The 26,059-nt window shown below is 45.7% G+C and overlaps 1 protein-coding gene across 1 annotated transcript in view; it reads left to right on the forward strand.

Moving 5' to 3' along the window:
* The window catches only part of LOC146862282 (cystine/glutamate transporter-like), a 682,155-nt gene that overhangs the window by 562,592 nt on the left and 93,504 nt on the right, over nt 1-26,059 (forward strand). The window contains exon 10 of the mRNA XM_085641482.1: nt 16,008-16,157. Within this exon, the coding sequence (XP_085497608.1) occupies nt 16,008-16,157 (150 nt within the window). The remainder of the gene's footprint in view (nt 1-16,007; nt 16,158-26,059) is intronic.

The following is a 26,059-nucleotide window of genomic DNA, read 5'->3' on the forward strand; positions in this document are numbered from 1 at the left end:
GCGCCCGTTCCCCGAAATTCCTCTAAATAACCCTCCTAATGTCTTGTGCACTTAAAATCAGGTCCCAGAGAAGAACATCTTTCACATCCATATTCACAGTGTACATTACACATCAACCTATCATACAGGCGATCAAGACATTAAGGAATAAATTGGAGGGTTACCAAGTATTTTTAGTAGATTGCATGAAAATCGCCCCTTTTAACTTAAGAGAATATCAGTTTGATGATGTGAGCCATGTTTGTAGCACTGATGTAGGATACACGGAAAATGTAAACATTAATAGTAGATTTATAAGCAGGAGAAACAATGATAGCTGCAAAAATGCTAGACGCTATAAAACAAGAAGGTCATAAGAAAGTAATCACCTTTATCATGAATACTTTTTGGGGTAAAGTTAATGGCGACCCATCACGCCATGACTTGAGCTGTTGTTAGTAAGTGCTGCAGTTGTGTTGTTCATTAATAAATCCATCTCACGAATAAAGCCATTCCCTTTAATTTCAGAATGTGCTCCAACACTTTATGAACTCTTAAAAGCACTACCAGTAATAGACTCAGAAGAGTCATAGAGTATTCCACTTCATGTAAGGAGAGGCTACTATGTGTCACGTGCAGATATTCTTCATTATTTTCTCTGTGTGCAGATGTGTTTCTGTGTATTTCCTGTGTGTACTCTTTTCCGTCTTGGGGTTTGTTCTTTTGTTTAAAAAACATTGCAATCTGCCTCGAATTCAAATGTAGTTAAAAGCAGCTGTGCAGCTGGTATTAACTATTGTTGCAAGAGAAGATTACTCGTAATTTTTCCAATTACAGTGTCTCCCTGTTGTTAGGAAACTGCACCCAGGTGTGAAGTTTTGCTGAAGTTTATAAACCCAGTGCTCCAGTAATCTCTTTCTCCAGCTACCTTCCCCCTTTCATATTCAATCTGCATTTGTACCTAACGTCTATGGGGGCCCATACATTGGCGTGTCACGCTATTCTCCCTCTCCGACAATATCAGTTAAGGTGTACTTGTCAAACCGGAGAGGTAGCTTGTTGATTTTTATAACACTTTTTTTTTAGGGGAGTTTTATAAAGCGCAAACTTTACCCGAAGGCATCGGAGCGCTTTACATGAGCACCATTTGCATTACAGATGGACACATTCATTAGGCGCATGCGCTGTCTCGTTGAGAGATGCTGTATACACTATAGCAGGGGAAGCTCCGCCCACCTTCCGCCTATCTTTTTGATTGGCTGAATTCCTAAATGCTGCAATCTGATTGGTTTTCTTCAACTTAATCCCGCCTCCTGATGGCCATATCGTTATTTTTCTCTATCTTTATCTATCGGATCCTTTACTTTTAAAACTCTTTTGTTCCCCTGCCTCCCCCATTCCCTCCCGCAGTCCGTCACTTCCCTGCCCACCACCACCCCCCCACACGCTCCCATTCCTGCCTTCTTGGACGCCCGCATTTTTGTTTACAATGCAATAGGTCTCATGTAAATACGAGTCCTATTGCATTTCTAAATGCTTTTTTTCCTTCTGATTGGCTGGCTGCCTTCGCACTCTATTTTGTCTGACCTGTCCCAACTCTCGCTTGCACGCAATGCTAAACATCGTACGCATGCGTGCCAAAAGTCTGACTCTGCCTCTTGTTTATCTTGTAGAGTGCCTCTTTTTAGCCCGGTTCCGGTGGATCTCTCGCATCGGAACTGTCCTCGTTAGCCCCGTTGCTGGAATTGCCACTTACGTTCCCCCTTCCTCTCCCCTGTAATAGTTCGACAGGTCTAGTGTTTCACACCACGGTGACCACACGTCATCCGCAGGCCAGGCGTGGCCTGCGGAAACCAATAAAGGGAGCCGGCCCGCTCGGGGGCGAGGTCTCCAACCAGAGTAACGGTGTGGCCTGACACTTATTCGCCAACGCTGCATTAGCCTAATTGCCCAGGGCTTTGCCACCTGCTCAGCCTGCAGAACGTTACACTGGCGACGAGAGTGGGGGCCGGAATCACTGCGTGCCCCACGGCCTCTCCCGGCAGCATCCGTCACCCGATCCTCCCCAGCTACACGGAGGTGCCCCGCGTGCGGGCGCGGTGACGAAGAGGAGGCCTTCGACCACGTGGGAGCTCCCTCCGGCCGCGTGCGTCACGGCAGGGCCGGCATTTGCCCTCCACGCCCCGAGGGAGAAAAGGAGGGACAGTTAGCCGAAGATACCGGGAGGGTGTGATACCCCCTGAGCTACAGCCCCACCTCACCCGCACTAGCGCACAGGCGGACACCATGAGCAATAATGGCCAGGCGGCCGCGTCAGGCTCTGGAGCAGCTCCCGGGCAAGCGGCGGCGCCAGCCCTTGCCCCTTTTCAACATGCCGCGTCAGGGGTGCTACCCCCCTTCAGCGAGCTGAAAGACCCGGCTACCGCGGCGCCTCAGTGGAAAATTTGGATTGAGCGCCTAAATAATTACTTCGTCGTCACAAGAGAAGCCGACAACGCAATAAAGAGGTCGTTGCTACTACATTACGCAGGGGATGAAATATTCAAGTTGTTCAAACATCTGCCTAACACTGGTACTGCCGCCGACTACGACGCGGCTGTGGCCGCTCTTGATGCCCATTTCGACCCACAACTCAACCCAGATTTCGAGCGGTTCAAGTTGCGCCAGGCCCGGCAACGGGAAGGGGAGTCGATGGACGTGTTCTACGTGTGGCTGCGTGAGCTGGCGAGCACCTGCACAGAGGACGACCAACTGAAGGAGATACGCGCCCAGCTCATACAAGGGTGCAGAGACAAGACGTTAAGAGGCCTCATCCTGCGGCAGCCGAAGATCGCGCTGGAGGACATGTTAGTTCTGGCAAGGTCGCACGACTTGTCGGCGGCCCGGGCCAACGAAATGGAGCAAGCGCTCGGCAAGGCCCCAGTGAAGACGGAGACCATCAAGACGGAGCGGGCAGATGCCCTCTGCACCAGGCCGCGAGGAGACAACCACAAGGCCTCACGTCAAGAAGGATCGAAGCAAAAGTGTGGATACTGCGGCTACGAACCACACGCAGCGAAGGACTGCCCTGCACAAGGGAAGACGTGCACAAACTGCGGAATCCCCAATCACTTCCCGTCAGTATGCCGGAGACGCACGAGAGGCCGGGAGTTCCAAAACCGGAAGCCACCAACCAAGGCGGTGAGGCAGCTGTCTGTAACGGAAAGAAGGCTGCCGGTGGAGCAGACGAGAGGGATGAGATACCAGGATACGAGTGAAGAGTCGTCAAGCGATGGGGAGGAGGAGGTACACATGATCTTGTTTGCGAGGGAACTCAAGTTACGGCGTAGGCCCCAACCGACGTGTGTAGTACACGTGGCCGGGACAGAAGTGCACGCCGTGATCGACACTGGAGCCACGGTGAATGTAATGGGCCTCCAGCAGTACAGACGCCTAAAACCTCGCCCGCCGGTGCAGCCGTCCAAGACGAAGATTTATGCCTACGGAGCGACACCCCATTGCCTCTAAGAGGGAAAATGACCGTCCCCGTCAAGGCCGATGACCATGAAGTGATGACGACCATCCATGTCATCGACAGGGAAGCCGACACCCTCATAAGCAGCCACATGGCAGAAGACCTAGGGTTAATATCGTTCGCACGGAGGGTGCAGACACACCAGGTGGATGAGCTGCTCAGTCAGTTCCCGGAGTTATTCCGAGGCCTTGGCCGCATCAAGTGTGACCCCGTGAAGCTACATATCGACAAGACAGTCGTCCCGGTCGCGTTGAGGCATAGAAGAGTCCCGTTTCATCTACGACCACTGGTGGAGAAGGAGCTAGAAAACCTCGAGAGCCTCGGCGTTATCGAGAAGGTATCGGGCCCTACACCGTGGGTATCCCCGATGGTTATAGCAGAGAAACCGAAACAGCCTGGAGCGATACGGCTATGCATTGACATGAGGCTCCCCAACAAAGCCATAAAAAGGGAGGGGCACATCACGCCGACCATGGACGATATTATAGCTGATGTAAATGGATCCAAGTGGTTTTCGAAGATTGACCTAAACGCGGGATACCACCAGCTCCCGCTGGCCAAGGAGAGTCGCTATATTACTACGTTCAGCACCCACCTGGGACTCCGGAGGTACAAAAGACTAAACTTTGGGATATCTTCGGCGGCGGAGGTGTTTCAGAACACCATTCGGGAGATGCTGTCAGGACTCCCAGGAGTGTTGAACGTAAGTGACGACATCCTCATCCATTCCGCGACAGCGGCCGACCACTACCGACACCTCCGCAGTACTCTAGCGCGGCTCCAGGAGCACGGGGCTACACTTCACAGAGAGAAGTGCCAATTCTTCCAACCATCTCTGGAATTCTTCGGGTACGTCTTCAATCAGGAAGGCATCCAGGTAGACCCCCGGAAGTCGCAATCGATCAAAGGCGCACCCGCGCCCACCTCGCCCACAGAGGTGCGCAGCTTCCTGGGAATGGCAACATACTGCGGGAGGTTCATTCCCGGGCTGGCCACGCGGGCGGAGCCGCTGAGAGCCCTTACCAAGTCGGATGCCCAGTGGCAGTGGGGACCGAAGGAAGAAGAGGCATTACAAAGTATCAAGGACGCCCTCCTGGGAGAAGCGACGCTTGCGTACTTTGACCCCACCAAGCGAACAGAGGTGTTGGTCGACGCCAGCCCCGTCGGGCTCGGCGCTGTGCTGACACAAGAACGTGAACCAGGCAGGTGGGTCGCCCTGTCGTTTGCCAGCAAGTCTCTCACGCCCACCGAAGCACGATACGCCCAAATAGAGCGGGAGGCCCTCGCCATCAAATGGGCCTGTCACCATTTCCACTTATACCTCAAGGGACAGCCGTTCACGATGGTGACCGATCACCAGCCACTCGTGCCACTCTTCAAAGGAACCTCACCAAGTCCCCCACCTCGCATCGAGAGATGGGCGGTCCAATTGCAACCCTACGAGATGGAAGTGGTATACCGGCCGGGCGCCAAGAACCCAGCGGATTTCTTATCTCGCCACCCGGACAAGACGGTCACGTCAGAAGACGAAGACGACACCAACCAATATGTGCAGCTAGTGTCGGAAACGGCCTGCCCGCGGAACATGACCCTGGAAGACATAAAAGTGGCAGCCCTGACCGATGGGGTGTACACCCGAACACTGAAGGCAGTGCAAGAAGGATCATGGGCACACTTCCTGAGGCAGGCCAACTCTTGGGGTCCAGGAGAGAAGGAACAGACGACGAAAATGTGGCAGATCCGGCACAAGCTTAGCGCCACACCGGACGGAATCCTGCTACGAGGACCTCGGCTGGTAATACCCGAAGGACTACGACAAAAGGCCACACAAATAGCCCATGGAGGACATCAGGGGATTACGAAAATGAAATCCAGGATGAGAGAGAAGCTCTGGTTCCCGGAACTGGAAAAGATGGTCGAGGAATACGTGAGGCGATGCCCGCTGTGTCAACTGACGGGAGGCGCAGAACGGCCGGCACCAGTGATCACGGAAGACGCATGCCCGGCCCCGTGGTCACGGGTCAGCATCGATTTCGGGAGCTTCCCAGGGGGGAAGCACACCCTGGTCTTGATAGATGGATTCTCAAAATACCCCATAGTAGAGGTAGTGGCGTCCACAGCCTTCGTGCACGTAGCACCCCTCCTCGAAAAGACATTTGCAATGTTTGGGTTCCCAGAGGAAATCCGCAGCGATAACGGACCGCCATTTCAGGGGGCTGAGTTCGCCACCTTCCTGGCACAGAGAGGGATACGCCATCGTCGGATAACACCCCAGTGGCCGTAGGCCAACGGAGACGTAGAGCGTTTCATGCGCACACTGAACAAAGTGTTCCGAATTGCCGAGGTGGAACAGGCAGACCCAGAAAAACGCCTCCACGAGTTCCTGCGAGAGTACAGAAGCTCTCCCCACTGCACCACTCAGAGAAGCCCGTGGGCGTTGATGCTCCAGGGGCCCCGACTGGATCTACTCCCCTCGCGTCCGGGCTGGGCGCCGCCCCCACTGAGAGAAGCGGAAACACAAGACCGACGAACCCGCCGCAACAACCACGCGAGCCACCGGCGGCGCGCCGCTGAGAGGGCCAACTCCCCGGGGGCAACGGTTCTCCAACAGGACCGCCACCCAGGAGGAAAATTCCGGACCAGCTACGAACCAGGGAGCTGGACAGTCACCGCCAACCAAGGAACCATGATCTCTGCCCGAAGGGGAGGTGAAGAAGTGTCCCGCAACATCTCGTGGTTTAAGGAGGTACCCCAAGACCACCCGGGGACGGCCACGGAAGGACAGACCGCCACCCCACCCCCCGGTACCCCGGGTGAGGGCGAGAACTCCGCAAGTCCCCCAACCAGTCCCACCCCAGCTGTCGGACCTCCCGCAAGCCCATGCCTGAGAAGCTCCCCCAGAAGGTACAACCTGAGACCCAATCCAGGGCCCAGCCAAAGACTGAGAGACTTTGCCTGCTGAGGAGTGCCAAGGAGCGGCAGACGAGGGGACACGCAAGTAGCACTGTACACAGTTGAACGTAATATTGTTGTGATGTGTAGGAAAGGAAAAAGTTTGTTTTGAATGAAGTTGGATAGGGATGTAATAGTTCGACAGGTCTAGTGTTTCACACCACGGTGACCACACGTCATCCGCAGGCCAGGCGTGGCCTGCGGAAACCAATAAAGGGAGCCGGCCCGCTCGGGGGCGAGGTCTCCAACCAGAGTAACGGTGTGGCCTGACACTTATTCACCAACGCTGCATTAGCCTAATTGCCCAGGGCTTTGCCACCTGCTCAGCCCGCAGAACGTTACATCCCCCTCGTAGCCCAGTGCTGGATCGGCTGTGCCCCGCATCGCTGGTAAACAGTGAGTGCGTGGAATGGGTAAATAAAGCAGGAGATGATGGCACATTTTGTTTTCATGTGGGCCTTTCGCTCTTATTTCCTGTCACTCCTTCTCTCCTTTTCCTTGATCTGCAGCTGCTCCATTCTTTAGCTCACGCTCCTCCTTGGGCCATCAGCCTCGTCTTCAGCTCACAATGTTCATCGTGGAAAATGTCATTCCTTTGAGGAAAACTATAAAAATGAACCCCCTGCGTATACTTTACTTTTGTTTTTTATTAAAACCTCATCCAAGGCGCTGGCGCATCTTCTTTTTGGGCGCTTCCATCCTGTACTATCGTGGCTGGATGGGACATTCAGACTGCCGCTGATTTAAAGAACCCGCTGCCATATTTCCGACACAGTTCAACGTGCTGCACTGTCCCCCGCTTACCGGGAGCGCTTCACCTCCTCAAACATACAAGTACAAGGCACTATACAAGCACTCTCATTCTCCTTGTATTTTTGTCTACAGTCACTGGACCCCGTTCTCTCTCGCCAGCACCAATTCTTTGCCCTCACTCTGCCTGAGCTCTCTCTAGGCTCCGATCATAAAGAACGGCAAAAACTCTACAAGCTGCCTTCGGCACCAACACAAGAAAAAAGAAAGGAAACATACATAGGCTGTTTTCCAAAACGCATACCACCGGCAGTGGAATATAAGTCAATTAACACACCGGCAGAACACTGGAACATCAGTAAAAAAAAGTTACTTTTATAGTGGAAAAACACTGTCTCCATGGATTAATGCATCCACATCAGATAACTGATGACTAAAGGTTTGCTCTCTACGTGTCGCATCAGCCCTTCACCCCCCCACAAGTTGATAAAATAAGTATATTTGAGCTAGCCCCCTCGCCCCTCCCCCGGCCATCACCCCCAAAAGAAAATCTGATACTCAGCCCCAAGAAACCCATGGATGAATGCGCTCATCATAAATACAGGTTATGCATAAAAAAACGTATTCCTACATATTACAGCAATACATGTTGTGTTTAATGCAAACGTCAATAAGGAACAATATCTGCTCTGATTTGCGTTTTTAACAAAACAGAATCTTAAGACTAAAAATATTTGCCAATATTTAATTTTGCAAACAGTACCCGGAAATACCAAAACAATAAAAAACACAAAACCATGCGGCGCAGCGCATCTCGGGAAACGAACCAATCAATTGTTCTCACTTTTCAAACAATATTCAAAAGCGACCACTCACTCCAGGAAATACTTTGGGTTTTTATTAAATCACCCGCAGTGCTTCGTGTCACAGCTTCATAGCACGGGCCCGACTAAAAGGTACTCCTTTTATGTAAGTTGGAAGATAAAAGGTCGAGTAGGAGTTATTTGGTTTAATTTTCAATCCACTACCAACCCCTTCACTCATTGCACTGCTTTCCTAAATTAAACATATTCTTTTGGTATTGTTGAACGGTTAGGAGAGGTTGGGTTGTTGCTAATTAGGCATTGTTTTGTTGTTTTTCCTACCTTGATGAAGTTGCCGGCGTTTGTAATATATGCAACAATTTTAGCCATCCCTGTTTAATTTTCACACTATTTTTACAAGAATTATATAATAGGAGAGGGTGGCTACATTCTGCAAATGAACAATAAGCAGACGGTTTTCATGTCAAAACAACCCAATGAACTATTGTGTTGATGCCAGAGCTGCCGACTTTTGAAATGGTGAACAAGGTTCAAGTCCCAGCGTTGCCTCAGCATCCTGTAATTCTGGGCAAATCAGTTAATCTCCCTCTGCCTAAAAAACAGAATGCAACCTTGTAGAATGTAACCCGCTCTAATGCGTTAGTACATCGTTTTAGCCCACATCAATTGAGTAAGTTTACACACAATATAAACACTGATTACTACTGCGGCCATTAAACACCACATGGTGTGGAATGTTTTCTTTGACACTCAGCAGTTTCGCTGCTAGTACTTACACCACTGGGAGTGGTTGACTTGGTTACAATCAATAAAGTAGGGTGATTTCACGTGCACTTTTTTACGCATTGGCCTCTTCATCTATTCTTCCTTTCTGTTTCATTCTTTAATTATTTTATCGCACATAGTGACTAACTACACTCTTTGATACACCCTCCTCTTGCCTCTAATTGAACGCATATCAGCAGTTTTTCCCCTCGCTGGTTGTTGTATATAGAGCCGTGGCTTGATTAACCTGTTTATCCGTGTTTCTTAGATAAACTCTTTACCACTGTTTTGTCATTGTTTATTTTCTATAGGCCCCTGAAGAAGGGATTGTCATATCCCGAAATGCATTGGGCAAGAAGGCCAAGATGATACTTCATGTTTAGTGTTCAACTATATAGAAATTCTTTCTAACGCTGTTTGTTTTGTGTTAAATATTATTGATTACAAATGATATCGCAATGTTAGTAGACACGGATATCATTTTTTCTTTTTTGTATAAAAGCTGATAATTTTATGATACTTTAGTGATGTATTTGTATTATTCATCAAAGAACTAATTGATTGATGCTTTTGTTGTCAATTGTGAAATATATATACTTGTATACGCGCTATGCACCCAGTATGCTGGAGGTTTTCCACCAGCAGAACATTATGTAAAAATTACTATTCCCACTCCAGTGAGTGCAACACTAGGGAAAGTGTTGGATAGCGTAGGGGTAAAAATTCTTATTCCCACTCCAGAGAGTGCAACAGTAGGGAAAGTGTTGGATAGCGTAGGGGTAAAAATAACTATTCCCACTCCAGAGAGTGTAACTGTAGGGAAAGTGTTGGAAAGCAGAGGGTTAAAATTAACATACTTATCAATTTAAATAATTTTTTTAATTAAATAACCATTAATAATTAATTAATAATACATTATTTATAAATATTAACAATTAAAAATGCATAATTACTTCATTATAATTAAATTTCTTTCCACTCTATTCCCCTATAAACCCACAACCCACTCCTAAAAAAATAACGTAATTAATGTGCTTATCAATTAATCAATTAATACAAATTAATTACCAATTATTAATTAATTAACAATAAATGAATTATCATTACCAATAAATAAAAATTAATAATTACTTTATTAAAATTAAACTACTTCCCACCCTATTCCCCTATAAACCCACAAGCCACTCCTAAAAAAATAACACAGTTAATATAATTATCAATTAATCAATTGATAAAATTAATTACCAATTAATGATTAATTAACAATAAATTAGTTATCAATACCAATAAATAAAAATGAATAATTACTTCATTTAAATTAAATCACTTCCCACCCTATTCCCCTATAAATCCACAACCCGCTCTGAAAAAAAAATTAACACAATTAATATAATTAATCAATTTATAAAAAATAATTACATATAATATTTATTCAACAATAAATCAGATACCAATACCAATAAAAAAATTACTTTATTAAACTTAAATTAATTCCCACCCTATTCCCCTATAAACCCACAACCCGCTCCTAAAAAATTAGCACACTTAATATAATTATCAATGAATCAATTAATAAAAATGTATTGCCAATTAATAATTAATTAACAATAAATTAATGATCAATATCAATAAATAAAAATGAATAATTACTTTATTATAATTAAATGAATTCCCACCCTATTCCCCATATAAACCCACAACCCGCTACGGAATAAAAACACAAAATGTAATTAAAAATAATTCATAATTTCTAAAAATTATTATTATATTTTCTATAATTAAATTACTTTCACCCTATTCCCCTATAAACCCACATCCCGCTACGGAACTAAAACGCAAAATTTACTTTAAAAAAATCTAATAACTTCTAAAAATGTAATACATATATTTAAAACAAAATACAATACTTAACAAAAAATATAGAACACATACATTTAAAATACATATTAAAATACATAACACTAATATAAACATCGATATTATTACCAATGATATTTTTACTAACGATATTACTGACTTTGACATTAACAAAAATGATATTTCTTACCTTCATGTCGATATTCTGGTCACCGATATTCTTGATGTCGATATTCAGTACGTTCGATATTTCCAACTCGATATTTTTGTACTCTGAAAATAAAAACTCAATATTATGTCTGTGCACCGGCCAGGCAGTTAGGGAGAAGCCCATTATCAATCAGTGGCCATTGCATCTTTACACTTCAAGCATATAGATTCCATACTATAACGGTGTCCAATGTTGGCAACCTCCATCTTGCAGATGCCAAGTTAATAGCAAAGTTAAAGAATGTGCACCATTAATATTTGTAAAGCCTCCACTGTACACATAGAATCTAAAGTTTATACAATTTTATACTAGTAATAACTCTTCAAAATATTTACAAAAAATTAACAAGAAGGGGCTCCTTAATGATAACTATGGAAGAGCTCCTGTCTAACCCGAGCTCCTGGGTGTACTTTAAGATTGAGAGGCCAGTGCTCAAATCCTCTTAATGCAAACATTCATCACAATAATAATCAGACGCCATCAGTCAGCACTTGTGCAGAGAGAGTTAAAGAGGATAACCCATGAAGATTATAAGGGGGGAAGACCAATGGTGACTCTCCCCATTTTCACAGCACACAAAAAGTGGTTTTGAGAAGCACCTAATCTGCAGTTTGAGGGGCTCCTGGAGAGTATGGGGGACGCCACAAACCCTGCAAAAATTAAAAACTCAGTGGAACATTGAAGTAAAACTAAAATGGTGGGAATGGCACACTAGAAGACACCCAACTCTCATTGTGGGTAAAATGTCATGACTGAATAATCTTGCACAAATGTTTTGATGAAGCATGCCATATGAATATTTCTTCATTGGATTGAAAAATGGGTATCGCATCATAGGCGGGGAACATGGAAGGTAACAGGACTTTCTCAGGGTGGAGTGAGGGCAAAGAATGAAATCAGCAACATGTGGTAGGTGTTTGGCAATGGGCATTACCTGCAACTGCTCCGTGTTTAATTAAACAAATTCATAAAGTGTGTGAAAACCTCCAATACCTTTACATTTCTTTATAATGGGAATAAAATGAGGATACAATGCTAAAGCAGCATCAATGAGAAAGATATGATCCTGGTATAAATATGAACCATGGACAACATATAATGTAAAAATATCACAAACTGCAGTGTTGTGCTTGGGAAAATATCCAACAATCTTTGAAACAAAAAGAGGAGGGCATATGCACATGTGTAGAGAGGTGTTTATAATAATCAGTATCAGCTCCTCAATAACAATACAATGTTAGTACTGAAGCTATTACGATGGTGAATGAAAGCTTACACACTATGGGGCTGATTACGATAGCGTAACCATCGCCACCACCGTGCCGGCAGTGGCGACCGTCGTGCCATGGTAACGTGAATTACCCACCGCCACATTATGATGGCGGTGGGTATCGTGGTGGACAGAAAGTCCGTCCGCCACTTTTCTGCTGGTCGACAATCGTTACGATTGCCAGCCGGGTGGAGCTCGGGCTCAAATATGGTGGCGGTACCTAGCAGGCACTGCCATCCATATTAGGATGTTGGGATTTCAGGGCCTTTCCATGGTGGCAATGCTGCCATGGAAAGGCTGGCGGGGATTTGCTTTGGGGGACCGTTGTGGGCCCCCCGGTGGTTTGGGGGGTGCACTTTGGGGGTACCATGTCCATGCACAAGGTGGCAGGCACCACGCGGTGTCTGGCTTTTGGATGACAGGGGCTGGAGAGGGGCAGCGGCTTCAGAAGTCTGATGAGTCAGGGCTGGACTGAATAGGCCTGGTCTGCATTTGGAGTGATGAGAGGAGTAGTACCTGAATAGGGCTGTGCCTGCCTTCCACAATGACGGCTCCGCTCCCTGTAGTGTGTCTGGAGCCAGGGCTCACACTGACAACGGAGGTTGTTGTGCACTTGCAAAGTGTCCCACAGAACTGGCTTTGGCTGGGTACAGACACCCTCTGCCTTCAGAGAACAAAGGATTTTGGGGTATAAAAAGAGGGGCCCAGAAAACAGACCTTTAGATCACTTCTGGGATGTCAAGAGGAACCTTTGCCAAGGAGAAGAGCCAGATAAGCTGAGGATGAATACTGTCCCTGTGCTATTTGTTGTCTGGGGTTGGCCTGCAGTGGCTGCTTGCTGCCAAGGAAAGGAGAAAAAGGACTTTGCTGTTTGCTTTGTCACCTGCTTGAAGAAAAGATCTCCAAGGGCTTCAAACTGAGCTTGCCTCCTGTTCTGAAATCTCAGGGACACCTAGACTTCACCACCAGCTCCCCTGAATTTCCTTGCTGGGAATTCCAACCTGCATAGAGGTGCCTGCTGCTGTTTAGGACCTGTAGAGACTGTTTGTCGCTGGGAGCTGGAAAATAGATGCAACATTGAAGAAGCGTGTTGCATCCTCACCTGTTTCCGACGCATCGCCAAAGAAACTGTCACAGCGCCTGCCGTGGCTCGAGAAATCGCCACACGACTAGGACCAGACTGGGAACCAAAACCAGCCCTGGCAAAGTGCTCAGCCGGCCTCCCAGTGGTTGGGGGGTGCGGCCGAGTTGTTTGCCAGGGCCGGTTTCAGACGATTTTGTTACAGGGGCCGATTTCTCCAAAAGCAGCACAGTAATGAAACCGTCCCTCCCCCCAAGGGTCCAAAACCGGCCCCCACCCTTGCGGCCCACCGGGGGAATGCCCGGTGCCTGCTACGGCCAGTTGGCCCCGCACATGACACACCGGGTGCAACGCTCTCCGGAGTCCTAGATCACCGCACTGATCCCAACAAAACCACGCATCGTACCGGATCGATGCATCGCATCGAGGCGCCAAGACTGTTGCATTATTGGGGGCCACAGTAAGAAATAGAAGCATTAACTCCCCATGCAGTAAGAAAACGATGCATCACCTCCTCTTCGGTAAGGAACCGACGCATCAACCACGCTGCGCTGCAGTACGGAACTGACGCATCACCTACCCCTAGGCAAGGAATCGACACATCACCTTCCCTGAGTGTAAGGAACCGATGCCTCACCTTCCCTGTGGCCATTTTGTTTGTTTTGCGTAAAGCATCTAAGGTACTTTTGAGAAAAGTGTGGCATTTCCAACTTGCATTGAACTGAACTATTTCTACCATTTGAAAGCCATATTTTTAAAACTGTATTGCGTATTTTTGTCATTTGGTCTTGTTTTGGTTTAGATAAAGATTACTTATTTTTCTAAACTGGTGTGGTGTCCCTTTGTAGTGTTTTCACTGTATTACTGTATGTGTTCATAAATGCTTTACACAGTGCCTCTGAGATAAGCCTGTCTGCACGTGCCTAGCTACCAAGGGGGTGAGCAGGGGTTATTTTAGAAGTGTATCCCCCTTACCTTGACTAGAAGCAAGGGTCCCTATTTGGACAAAGGTACCTACCTCTGCCAACTAGAGACCCCCATTTCTAACACTTCTGAGCTGTGAATTGGTACCAAATGTATTAATGGTCTGCAACTGTAATTTAGGTCACAAACTATTAAAGAATGGCCGAATCCCAAGTTAAGTTGGGAACTGATTTGCAAAAGGGAAGAGTACCTTCCCCCTTTTAATGCCTTCTCCTTTGAGAACCAGGGTGGTAGCTGTAGAAGGAGTAGGTAGTGGGCATGTGGATTAATGCTAACTCTCACTTAAGATTTTATAAACTGAATTTTTTTTTTCACAGCACCTTCATTTCCTTTAGGGAAATCTGACTGCTTAAAAAAAAAAAAAATCGTTTTCAGTTTTGATGTATTGTAATTGTACTTAATCATACGGGTTCTAACACTGCCCATTTGATATTGTCCTGCACATCTAACATGGGCTTCAATTGTAATTCCATAGAGCATATTATCAAGCCCATTATCGCCGTTTTAGCGGCAGTTTTCTGGCGCTAAAGCGGCGATCATTTTATTGCCTGGCTTGATAATATGCCCCAAAGTAATTTGATCACCCATACTAAGTTGAGCGTATGGTTCGATGGCTTACAACCAATGGCCTGCACTCCCTCGTGCCATCAGATGAAGGTCTTTGCTGACAGAGTAGATTTTACTCCATCATCTGAAACCTGGTGGTCCGCCCAGCTTAAAATAGGGCGGGAGGACCGAGAGTTTGGCACAGTACTCTCTTGGTCACCATTGCGATGGTGTGCCCTGCCCACCAAACTGCAAATCAGATCCATAGCCATAAAACCAATAAATGTTGCCTTACGAGGGGCATTCTTGCAGCATAATTTCTGAAGTTTGCCACCACATATGAAACACCCACTCTTTTATTCTGCAGTGGTTTGGGCCAGTTTGTATGTTGTAACAAAATGCAAGATACAGGAACATTGTACACAACAAAAAAAGTATGTATTTTTGTCCTGGGGTAGGATACCCATACCAGACAGCATGGCTTAGACGAATAGTGCAGCATGACACTGCGTGAAAATCCGTAGCATTGTGTTGCACACATGGCAAAATTTAGTGCATTGTGATGTCATTGGTCACATATTAAAGATGCCATTTTAGCATGACTCTAATCATGATTTAGCATTGTGCCACAGCAAAAATATGACTGAGCAATGTCTTGCATGAATTTTGTTCTCAAGCAACACATTCAAGAAAAAATGTCCTCTTTCAAATGATCACACAAGGGTCAATCCCATAATACGAGTCCTTTTCTTCTGAAATTGCATGCTTTATATGTGAAAATAACCCAAAATGTCCCTTTTCCCATTGTTTACTACAGTTTCCTTTCAGCGCTACTCAAAATACAAAGCAAGGTTGTATTATTTTGTGTGACTTTAATTGATCTGGCTAGAAGTATTTGGTCCCTCTGCATGAATAATCAAGAGTTTAGTAATTTGCGACACAATAGCATGTGTCTAAATGCTGATGTTCCTTGCCACGTAGCCCCTTCACATTGGATATAAAAAATATTTCATACTGTGCCTCCGACATTTTTTGTTTTGCATGCTTTTCTGTGGATCACCTCATCTCCCCCAGCCCCAACTACGCCCCCTTCCCGCTGAAGCAGAAAAACCCATTTAGGCGCCATTAATAGAAATATCAAGATGAATTCAGTCTGAGCTATTGTGCCCCGCATCCCGCCTCTCCGCGCGCTCAGGGAGCTCGGCAGTGTGTGTATTGGACCGACAGCTTTCCATTAAAACTGCACTCAATCATGAAATGTGTTTCTTTTGCAGTACCCTCTAACAATGGTGATGCTCTTCAGCGCCGATATCTACAGCCTCCTGAATTTCCTCAGCTTCGCCAGGTGGCTCTTCATCGGGCTGGCAGTTGCCGGGCTGATTTATCTCCGATACAAACGTCCTGATATGCCGCGTCCTTTCAAGGTAACCTCAGCAATGTGATTGCCGTACATAAATCTTCGCCTCCTCTCTCACTCACCCCGCGCGCCTCCTCTCTCACTCACCCCCTGCGCTCGCAGGCGAGGAGGAGCGGGAAACTGTCCTCGTGAGCTAACAGTGAGGCTGTTGCAGCAGCGCGGCTTTCTGTACATCACTCAGTCAACGCTAACGCATCCCTATGCAAGCCCCTTCAATAGCTGTATCCTATGTGTATTACCTTCATTCTCCCAATAGGCGTGACTCGTTGGGTACATTTTATGGCTGTGCAAAGTTTTCTTTTACACGTGCTAATAATACATAAAACAGCTGGCGCTAAAGGTGCACGGGCACGGCTCCACAGAGGCACTATGGAGCAGATTTACAAGCCCCTTGCGCCACTTTTGCGTCACTTTTAACATGGGAAAAGTGACGCAAAAGTGGCGCAAGGGTCTTGTAAATAAGCCCCTATATGTGTTCTTTCTCAATGAGTAAACACGCAAGTTCATTTATAGGGATGCAGATTTTTTTTACACATGCTCTTTAAAATTTAGGTATTACTCACCCTTTTTTTTTATTAGAACAGGAAAAAACAAACAAATGAAAACAAGCATCACAGAATAAATAAGAAGAGGCACAAATAACAGTTATCCAAGAGATAGCAGCACTAGATTACATGGAGATACATAAGGTAGTGCTAGCCCATCCACAAGCAGATTTCTTCAGCAGCAGTATAGTTGTGTATTTGGGCACCCTCCTTCCAATGAGTACAAGCCACATTGTGTCATTTCTTTTTACGCATGCTTTTACATCATTCAGGCAATGCTAACATGTTCACTCGCACGCCTTTTAGCATCATTCCCACTGTGAACATGGATGCCTTCATTCAACGAGGCAAAGCCAAGCCAGGTCATTTGTACTGGCGCCCAAAGTTGTATTTACGCATTCTTCACATCCTCAGACAGCATGAACAATTCTGCAAGCTCAGCACTCCAACAGCATTCGTTTTGAAGAAGTGATCTTTTTGCTCTCAATGAGCAAAACCCGTTGCCGGTCATTTCTAGGTGTGTGCACAGATGTTTCACTTAAGTAAAGTTTTTGAAGTTCTAATTTTCCCAATTCACAAAGCCTGGGTATTTCCTAGTACAACTTCACCAGGTTTTGGTGCATCACAAGTTAGTGAAAGATGGAAAATGTCTGCAGAATATTTCTCTTGATGGTTGACTTTCACAATATATATTTTTGCTAAAGTCAAAAGTGTCCTGGAAATACTAGGGGACTCGTAAAAGTTTGTCACTCTATGTGGTTGTGAAGTTTCCACATAATTTCATGAAGGTTGTGATAAAAAACACAACTTTACACACTCCTATTTGTTAAATCATCTCTATTGAACTAGTTCTAGCTTGAAAATCTTAGCCATTGATTAGCTCACACACAGTTCATTCACTTTAACTGCGGGGGAATCACTGTCCATCATATTACTGCCATGTATGCTGACCAGGGACCAGTTCACAATATTTTTTATAGTGAATGGGCACATGCACATGGATGCGTGAGAATTTTGAACTAAACTCGACAAATTATCAGGAGTTCGGTGCCAGATTCAGGAGATGGTTGCAGTATGCTTGTGTGTTTTAGCAAACAACAGGTGAAATTGTCTCTACATACCGACATGAGCTGATCAAGTTAAACAGTGTCATTTGCAGAAGTGCTTGTCAAAAATACTACTCGTATGCCCCCATGCCAGCAATAGTAGAGTTAAAAATAACTCCATATTTGCTGCCGGCAAAAAAAAAAACACACACACACATATATATATTAATTACCTACTGGCTGTCCCCAGTAGGTAGTTATACTTAGAACCAAGGGGCATATTATCAAGCACGGCGTTAAAAATTATCGCTGCTTTAGCAGCAGAAAACTGCCACTAAAGCGGCGATAATGGGCTTGATAATATGCCGTAGAGAATTCCAATAGAAGTCCATGTTGACACCATAACATGGGCTTCTATGGGAATTCTCAAGGGCATATTATCAAGCCCATTATCGCCGCTTTAGCTGCAGTTTTCTGCGATAATTTTATCGCCGTTTCTTGATAATATGCCCCTAGTTTCTATAGGAAAAGCGTTTTTTGTTTTGCCAACAACTTTGGTGCCATTTGACTTATCCTCATGAAATTTTCAAATTTAGTATGCCACTCACTTCTACTGCTGTATTGAAAGTTTATGAATGATTCGTCAAGTGGGGGGCTAAGAAAAATGGGGGGCCAAAATTAGTTTTATCCATGCAATTTCCCAGAGGGATATTGAACATGACTACAGCCCAAACCGTTGGACGGAATTACACCAAATTTGGCTGAAAGGTAGCTCTTCGTCCCGAAAGCGTGCTTATTGCTTTTTGGTGTAAATCTGTTTGGTAGTTCTTGAGGTTTTAAAGGAAAAATAAATTTGCATATCTAGGGATGTGGACCCTCCATGAATCCTAACGCTCTCGTGCAGAGATCTGATGGGCTGCCAACCCTTCAACCTTTAAGGGTTGGCAGCCATCTTGGGACTCTGACACAGCCGAGTCCCAAAGAAAAATGTAAAAAGAAGAGACGGGGCAGGGTAGAAATACCCTGAACCCCTAGACCTGGTGGTAGGGTCGCACAGGGACTACACCAGGGCCAAAAAGCATTTTTAAAAACATTTTGCAGGGAAAATCGCAAAGATCCACAAATTTCTGCATAAAAAAACCCAAGGGCCATCTCCCGCTCTTATTTAAAGATTCGACCCCGGGTAGGCCAGGTCCCATTTACAAGGGTAAATGAAAGAAAAGGGGAGAGGCGCATATTTCCCCTCTCCCCAAGGGCAGTTTAAGCTCCAGGGACCACCACTGCCCCAGGGTTTCTTTAAAAACAATAGAGAAGGGGGGCTGTGTGGCACCCCCATCCTTTGGCCTTCAAAGGCCCGGGGATCACCACATCCCTGGTGCCTGTAAATGTTAAAGGAGGGGGGCCATGCTGACCCCCTACTGATGTTTAAAATGGGGGACCACCACCTACCTTGGGAACAAGACATGAACTAGGGGGAAGGGGGCCATGAAGCCCTCCCTCCCGAGCCATATTTGGCCCCGTTGAACATCACCTCTTCGGGGTTTGGTTTATATTAAAGAGGGACGGGTGTGCGTGGCCCCACTCTTGGGCCGTTTCCCGCCCCAGGGACCACCACCTCACCGAGGTTGGCCCTTGCAATTGAAGGGAGGGGAGCCATTAATGATCCTGGAAATTGCCAACCCTAGGGCCAGCTCCCTAGCTCCTGAGGTGCCCACCATCAGGAGATAGCAGTTTGCTTTCACTTGGCGGGAGCTTTGACAGCTCCCGCCAAGCAAGAGCAAACTGTAAGTCCACTCCCAGTGGGTGGGAGCAGGAAAACCGGCACTCACTGGGAGTGGATTTATCATCAGGAAAACATATGAAAGGATTGCCCCCATGTGCAGGAAGCAGCATTTTTGGCTGCTCCCTATGTGTGGGACCAATGCTGGCTCCCGCTGGAGGCGGAGAGCCGCAGGGATCACTGGAGCATTGAGGCTCCCCCCAGCGGTCTCCAAGATTGCACACTGGGTGCCCTTGGTGGGCTAAAGGGCACCCTGCATGAAGAGGCTAGGTCCCAGGGGACCGAGTGGGGGGGTTGCACGGCCTTCCTTCCCCATTACGTTTTTGCTGGGCCCCGGTAATTGTGGTCTCCAGGACCAAAATCAGCCCGGGATAGGGGTCCTCATGGCTCTCCTCCTCTTGTATAAATTATAAATCAGAGCAGATGATTCTCTCTTTTAATTACCCGGAGTATGCAAATGCCCCAAATCATCTACAAGGTCCACTCATTTGGCCCAGCCTTGATTTCCTTAGTAGTATGCAAAGGTCTTCCCGCCTTTCCCCCGTTGATGGAGACTTTACCAAAAGGCCCCCGAGTGCGTTTCCTGACAACTTTGGTGACGCGTTCTTGATGTAAAGGAATGCGAGTACATCCACCAAACAAACAAGCACTTACTTCATATAGTTAGGAAGAAGTACCCTTGTTTGGTTGAGATTCACCTCTCTGTAGTCTCACTGACTTCTTTTGACAAGGATTCATGTTATCACAGATTTGTGGATGAAGACTCTGCAGGAACAGTCACAAAGCTGAAAATACATATACAGAAGGTCACTGGAGACATTCCCTCATGGTTATTTATGCTTTTACACAGCTGTAGAGTAGATTATGCACTATATATTTACCCAGCGAGCTCACACATACTAATTAACCAGTTGAAAGTACTCCAGTTGGGCAGACATTTTCAGCAACATTGTGGACTCTTTTGGAAAAAATGAGGTTTCATTCTGGCCCTGATGCTCATGCAACAGAAATGTAACCTCAACTGGAAACACTTGCAAATCTAAACACAGCAGGTGCCCCAGTTGAAGCTCCACTCCGGTAAAGCACAAATGATCCTAACGTCTTGGGTACGGCGAAGGCAAAGCAAGAGTGTTTCCTTTCATGTTCCATGTTGAAAAAGAATCTGAAATCCTTAATGGAGGTGAATGCATTGTTGATCTACTGGATTGCAATCTGATCTGTAGAGACTGTGACGAGTGGTCTTGTCTTGAGAGCAGAGTCCATGGTTCTCTCTTTTAATTACCCTGAGTATGCAAATGTCCAAAATCATCTACAAGGGCCACTTGTTTGGCCCCACCTCATTTGCCTTAGTAGTATGCGAAGGTCTTCCCGCCTTTTTCCACGTTGATGGACTTACTAAAAGGCCCTTGATAAAATTTCCTGCTGATTTTGTTGACGCGTTCTTTTAGGTACAGTAATGTCAGTGTTCGAAGTGGAAAAACGGTACAGGAATTGTGATTGTGAGCACAAACGGTGGTGCTTGTGTCATTGGGTGCTGGGTCAGTGGATATGGTCAAAGGGTGCGAACCCTGTATAGATTTATCTGGCCTTTCACCTACATGTAACTGTACCTAACATATTAAAATTATCCACTAACCTATCTGATATGTAAACATTTTACGTGGTTTCTAAAATGCACCCCCAAAGACATGGCCCAATGCACACTTATGGAGCTTCACCCAGTGCATCCCGAGCTGTCTCTCACTCCATCTTTCAGACACATCACATTGTGAGGAAACATTCTCTAATAACACAAAGCATATCTTAGGTATAGGACTCAGTGTAGTTGAGTTGCTTGGCTCTTTGCACTGCTGAACTGCATCACTCAGTTGACTCCTGAGAAACATCACTCAGAGCACTCCAGGCTCACAGATCAGTGCACTCTCGAGGCAAGCTACACAGTGCAGCACTCGGGTCCATGCCCCAGTGCAACCCGGAGATGCATCACCCAGTGTTCTCCTGAAGCTTCACTCAGAGCTCCCACGATGCACTTAACCTGTGCTCTCTGCTGCACATGGTTTACGCATTGATGCCTGTGTGGTTGTTCGTCTGTGTATATGATCGTATGTTTTTGGATTTGGTGAAAATGGGAGAAGCATTTTGATAGGTCTGTTTTCATTTTCTATGTGGCCATGCATAGGAGCATGCAGGGTGCTTCTGTGTGCATGCACTACAAAGCACCTAATATATTGTTTTTTTGTTAATGTAGGTTTGCTTCGGCATATGTTCCTCTTTGTATATAACTCATTTTGTTTCTATAGAGTACAAACCACATGTATATATACAATAACATATCTAAAAAAAAAATCACGAGTCGTTTGAGTTCCCTTTCTCATTCGTTTCCATTCCTTGATTACGACTTTAAGTCAAAATATGTACCTGCTGAGGATCGGAGAATTTATATTTGAAGCGAATATGTGTCTTTTTAATGCCCCCTCTTCTCCTAGTTTTGTATCTGTAACATTATCTGTTTTAAATGTATAAGCAAGATGCATGCAGTGTTGTCTCCCGTATGGATCCTTTAGCACAGAACCATTAAACTTAGATGATGCTGTCCGAAATACCAGCGCATGAACTCTGATAGTTTCCCTATGTCAGCTTTTCACCTACGTTGTGCCACGATCCATATGCACCTTGACAGCCATGGAGCAAACAGAGTTAATTATATTGAGGATTTTTTTTAGCTTGCTCTCTTTTCAAAATCCCATTTTACACACAGTATTTCAATAGAAGTCAGAGACTTCGAGTGTTTAAACTTTCCACATTTTCACCTGCCAGGTTCTAAATTAAGAATAGATACTGCTTCACGCTGTACATTTACATAAAAATGCTGTTCTTCACATTTTTTGTGCTGACAGGATTTCAACGAGAAGTCACAGCACTCCACCTTTAGACACATTGTCCCAAAAGATCAGCATGTGCTAAAACTATATTTAACACATTTACACTTATTTCTAAAAGCAGGCATCCTGGCTAGCAGGCGATGAAGCCGCTTCCTCCTTCCCTCTTTAGCTGTCGTCTACCTCTTCTCGGCTCAGGGTACATTCAGAGGACACAACCCTCCCTCCTCAGCCTTAGGCAGGTGAGATCTAAGCTTGTGTGAAATTTTCATTTTGTGGAAATGGCATAAGGTTCACAGAATTGCAAAAAACATTTCGGTAGTAGCTCTGTTAACTTTTTCTCGGCAAGGGCATAACTCGGAGAGAAAAGCATAATAAACTTGCAGTACACTGGTCCAAGGATGAAATATGTTTGAGGAGGAAATCTCCATTGGCAAGAGTTTTTCTGTTCACATCAGTTTCCCAAGAGAAAACAAAGTGTGTGAAATTTTGCATTTGGCAAAATGGTGTTAATGTTGCATCTAACATGAAATAAAAAATTAATTTGTGTGACAAAAATGTCATAATGGCCTAAAATCCAGGCAATGATTAACCTTTCAAGAATGATTGTTTTAAAAAAACAGAAAAGTATAGAGACCTTTGGGAATGGCTGTGCCAGCACAGGATAATTAGATTTCTTCCCGTCTTGGAGCTTTGGATCGTTGTGAGCTTGTGTGTGGGTGGGTGTGTGCATGGGGATTAGGGTCAGGATTCAGGAATATGAATAGTTGATTTATTTAACTAAATCTCAACCTTGGGGCTCCTCCTCCCCACCTTTCTTTTCTGAGGCTCGGAGTTAAGAGGGCCATTTTGAGTGAAGTGAGTTCACGGTGGCCCTAGTTGCACCATGCACACAGAATGAACAACCTTCAACTTTCCATTTCATATTCTCTTTCTCAGGTAGGCTACAGCTCAGAGCAGCAGATGGACCACTTTATGGGACTTGTTCCACCCTTTATTGACGCTTCGCTCTTTGAGTCAGGAAAAGGTTGAGTTCTTGTTTGTTGACTTTGTGGGTTTTAGGAATGAGCCAAAAGCCACTCCTGATTTCTCATTAAATCCCTGGCTTCTTGGAACATTAACTGAATCTGCTAGTTGTTTTCATTGAAACCCATCCACCAGAGTTGAACGGTTTTCCTGCAGACTATAAATGTTGTTCTTACAAGTCTGCAAGAGTGTAAGGAGCACGACCTTCTCTCCATTCATCCAGGTAGTCTATCCAGTGTTACTTTGAAGCCTTCTGTGATCCAAGGACCATGCTTTACATGCCACAAAGAGACACCACTTTGGGACAATTGTGACTACCTTCTGTGCTAGCCAATATGTGGTTGTCATTTTAAGTGCAGGAGAAGTGGGATTGAATCGTTGACTGTCATAGGTCACACACACACACACACACACGCACGCACGCACACACGCACACACACACACACACACACACACACACACACACTTCATTTAATCTGCCCCCTAATTACCAATCATCATGGGAGATGCAGCATTGAAAAGGATATAATATTTATTTTCTAGTGCTGCCTTTTCCTGGTGGATCCCTGGTTGGGATCAACCATGCGATCCACAAGCAAGCATCCGCTCCACTAGACAACCATTGATGGTGAGCACACCTTCACCCCCCCAGGCATGGGCCTGTACTCCACCCCCACCCCAAGCAACATCAGCCTTTCTGCTCCATTTGAGGGGTGGATAGGGAATGTTCACCCCCAATCTGCTCTCACCCTCTGGAGGGGCAGAATGCCCCCTATGTAACAGAAGTAACAAAAGGCACCATTTGTTTGGAGAGAGCGGCTTGAATGGATCTGTTCCCCCCACTCCAGGTCCTATCAGTCTTTCTGTTTCCTGGGCGGGGAGAACGACCTTCACAACGCGGTCGTTACACTGCGGTATGTTTACATCGCGGGCATTACAACGCAAGTCGTTACAATGACTTGCGCTGGATGGCGCTCTAATCTAAGGAATAGTATGATTTACTACTCCAACACCTTCTCGACTGTAACGTAGGCTAGAGTTGGAATAGTAAATCTATAAGGAACGCAATGTAAAATACCGCGTTGTGAATGTATGTGTAGTAACGTCATACATTCCCGGGCGTGGGAGATATGTGGGGTGTCCACTAGACACCAGGAATGGCAAATAGCCATATACTACAGGGGGGCGCACCCCTGTGCATGAGCCTGTACTCCTCTCTACCAATGGCCAAATCAGTCTTAACCGGGTTAATTTTGGAACCTCGGAGCGGCGTTCACTATAGCCAGCGTACTCGCTGTTTAAGTACTCACAATCGGAGTGCTACGAGAATTCCTTATCTATTACTTGGACACCACATACAGGACAGTACATTCACTTAAGCACCTGCGTCCATTACAAGGATTTTGTTAGAGAAGGTCAATTCTATCTACTTACCAGCTGGGACGGAATTACAACCAGTGGAGAGAAGCCCTTCAAATTTTCAAGTATTGCCATAAGCCCTGAAGAAGTCGTGGGGTACTTCCCCAGACGAAATACGTGTTGGCTGGGCAATTGTTTGGATTAAAGGAGACAAGATACTTACGACCACACTGTTTTTATCTCATTTGTATGATACATGTACCTTTTGATTCTGTGAAGAATTTGTACAAATGTCTTTTTGAACATTGGAATAATAGCGTGTGCATAGGCTTGCTGTAATCATGTGTTGACCCTAGGGTCTATTTTGGAGGGCTTAGGTTGTTCTCCCTCACCTGTTTACACTGCTTCACTTGCATCTGACAGATTTTACACACACTTCATTTGTGCCATCTCCTGCCACAAAAGAAACCCCCTCTTTTGCATTTGCAGTCTTTCTGCCCCCTTAGGGGCGGATAGGGAGTGTTAACCTCCAAAGCACTCTAGCCATCATGGACTAATAAAGGTTCCTTTTTTTTTTAGCAAGGATCAGTCCCTATGGGCATGGGCCGGTCCCACCCCAAGCCCAGCCATATCAGTTCCCCCCCCCAGGGGCCTCCCTGGGCATGGACCTGTGCTCCCAACCCCACTAAGGGCCAAATCAGTCTTTCAGCCTCCCTAAGGGGTGGATAGGGAGTGTTCACCTCCAATCAGCCCATGAGACATGGGGCAGAAAGCAAAATAGACACCATGAAGTAACAAAGGCACTTTTTTTCAGGGAGGAGGAGTGGCTCCCATGAGCATGGCCTATGATACCCCCCAAAACCGCCATATCAGTCTTTTTGCTCCTGAGAGGCAGTTAGGCATGTTCATCCCATTTATCCCATACCATTTGCAAAAGTGATGCCCCTAGTACCTCATTTCTAGAATCTGTTATTGCTAGACTTAGCCTGTTTGTGGCCCATTAAACATTGTAAAATATTTTTATGGGGGCTACAATTTACTGTACAAATGGATTATTAATACCTTACTTACATGTTCACAACTGAAGCAAAAGAAAACAACACTCCACGGGTTGCCAAATGGGTCTGGAGAAAGACGCTTTTGTAACAAAGTGAAATAATTACCTGAAGAACACAACATAGCAATACATTTCATTTCAAGAGCACCCATAGGTATAGAGAATAATTAAGAAGTGATTGAATACTTCATGCAAATTCTGCCATTTCCAGGGATTA

This window comes from Triturus cristatus, chromosome 2_2 (assembly GCF_964204655.1).
Source record: "Triturus cristatus chromosome 2_2, aTriCri1.1, whole genome shotgun sequence".
NCBI classification, from domain to species: domain Eukaryota; kingdom Metazoa; phylum Chordata; class Amphibia; order Caudata; family Salamandridae; genus Triturus; species Triturus cristatus.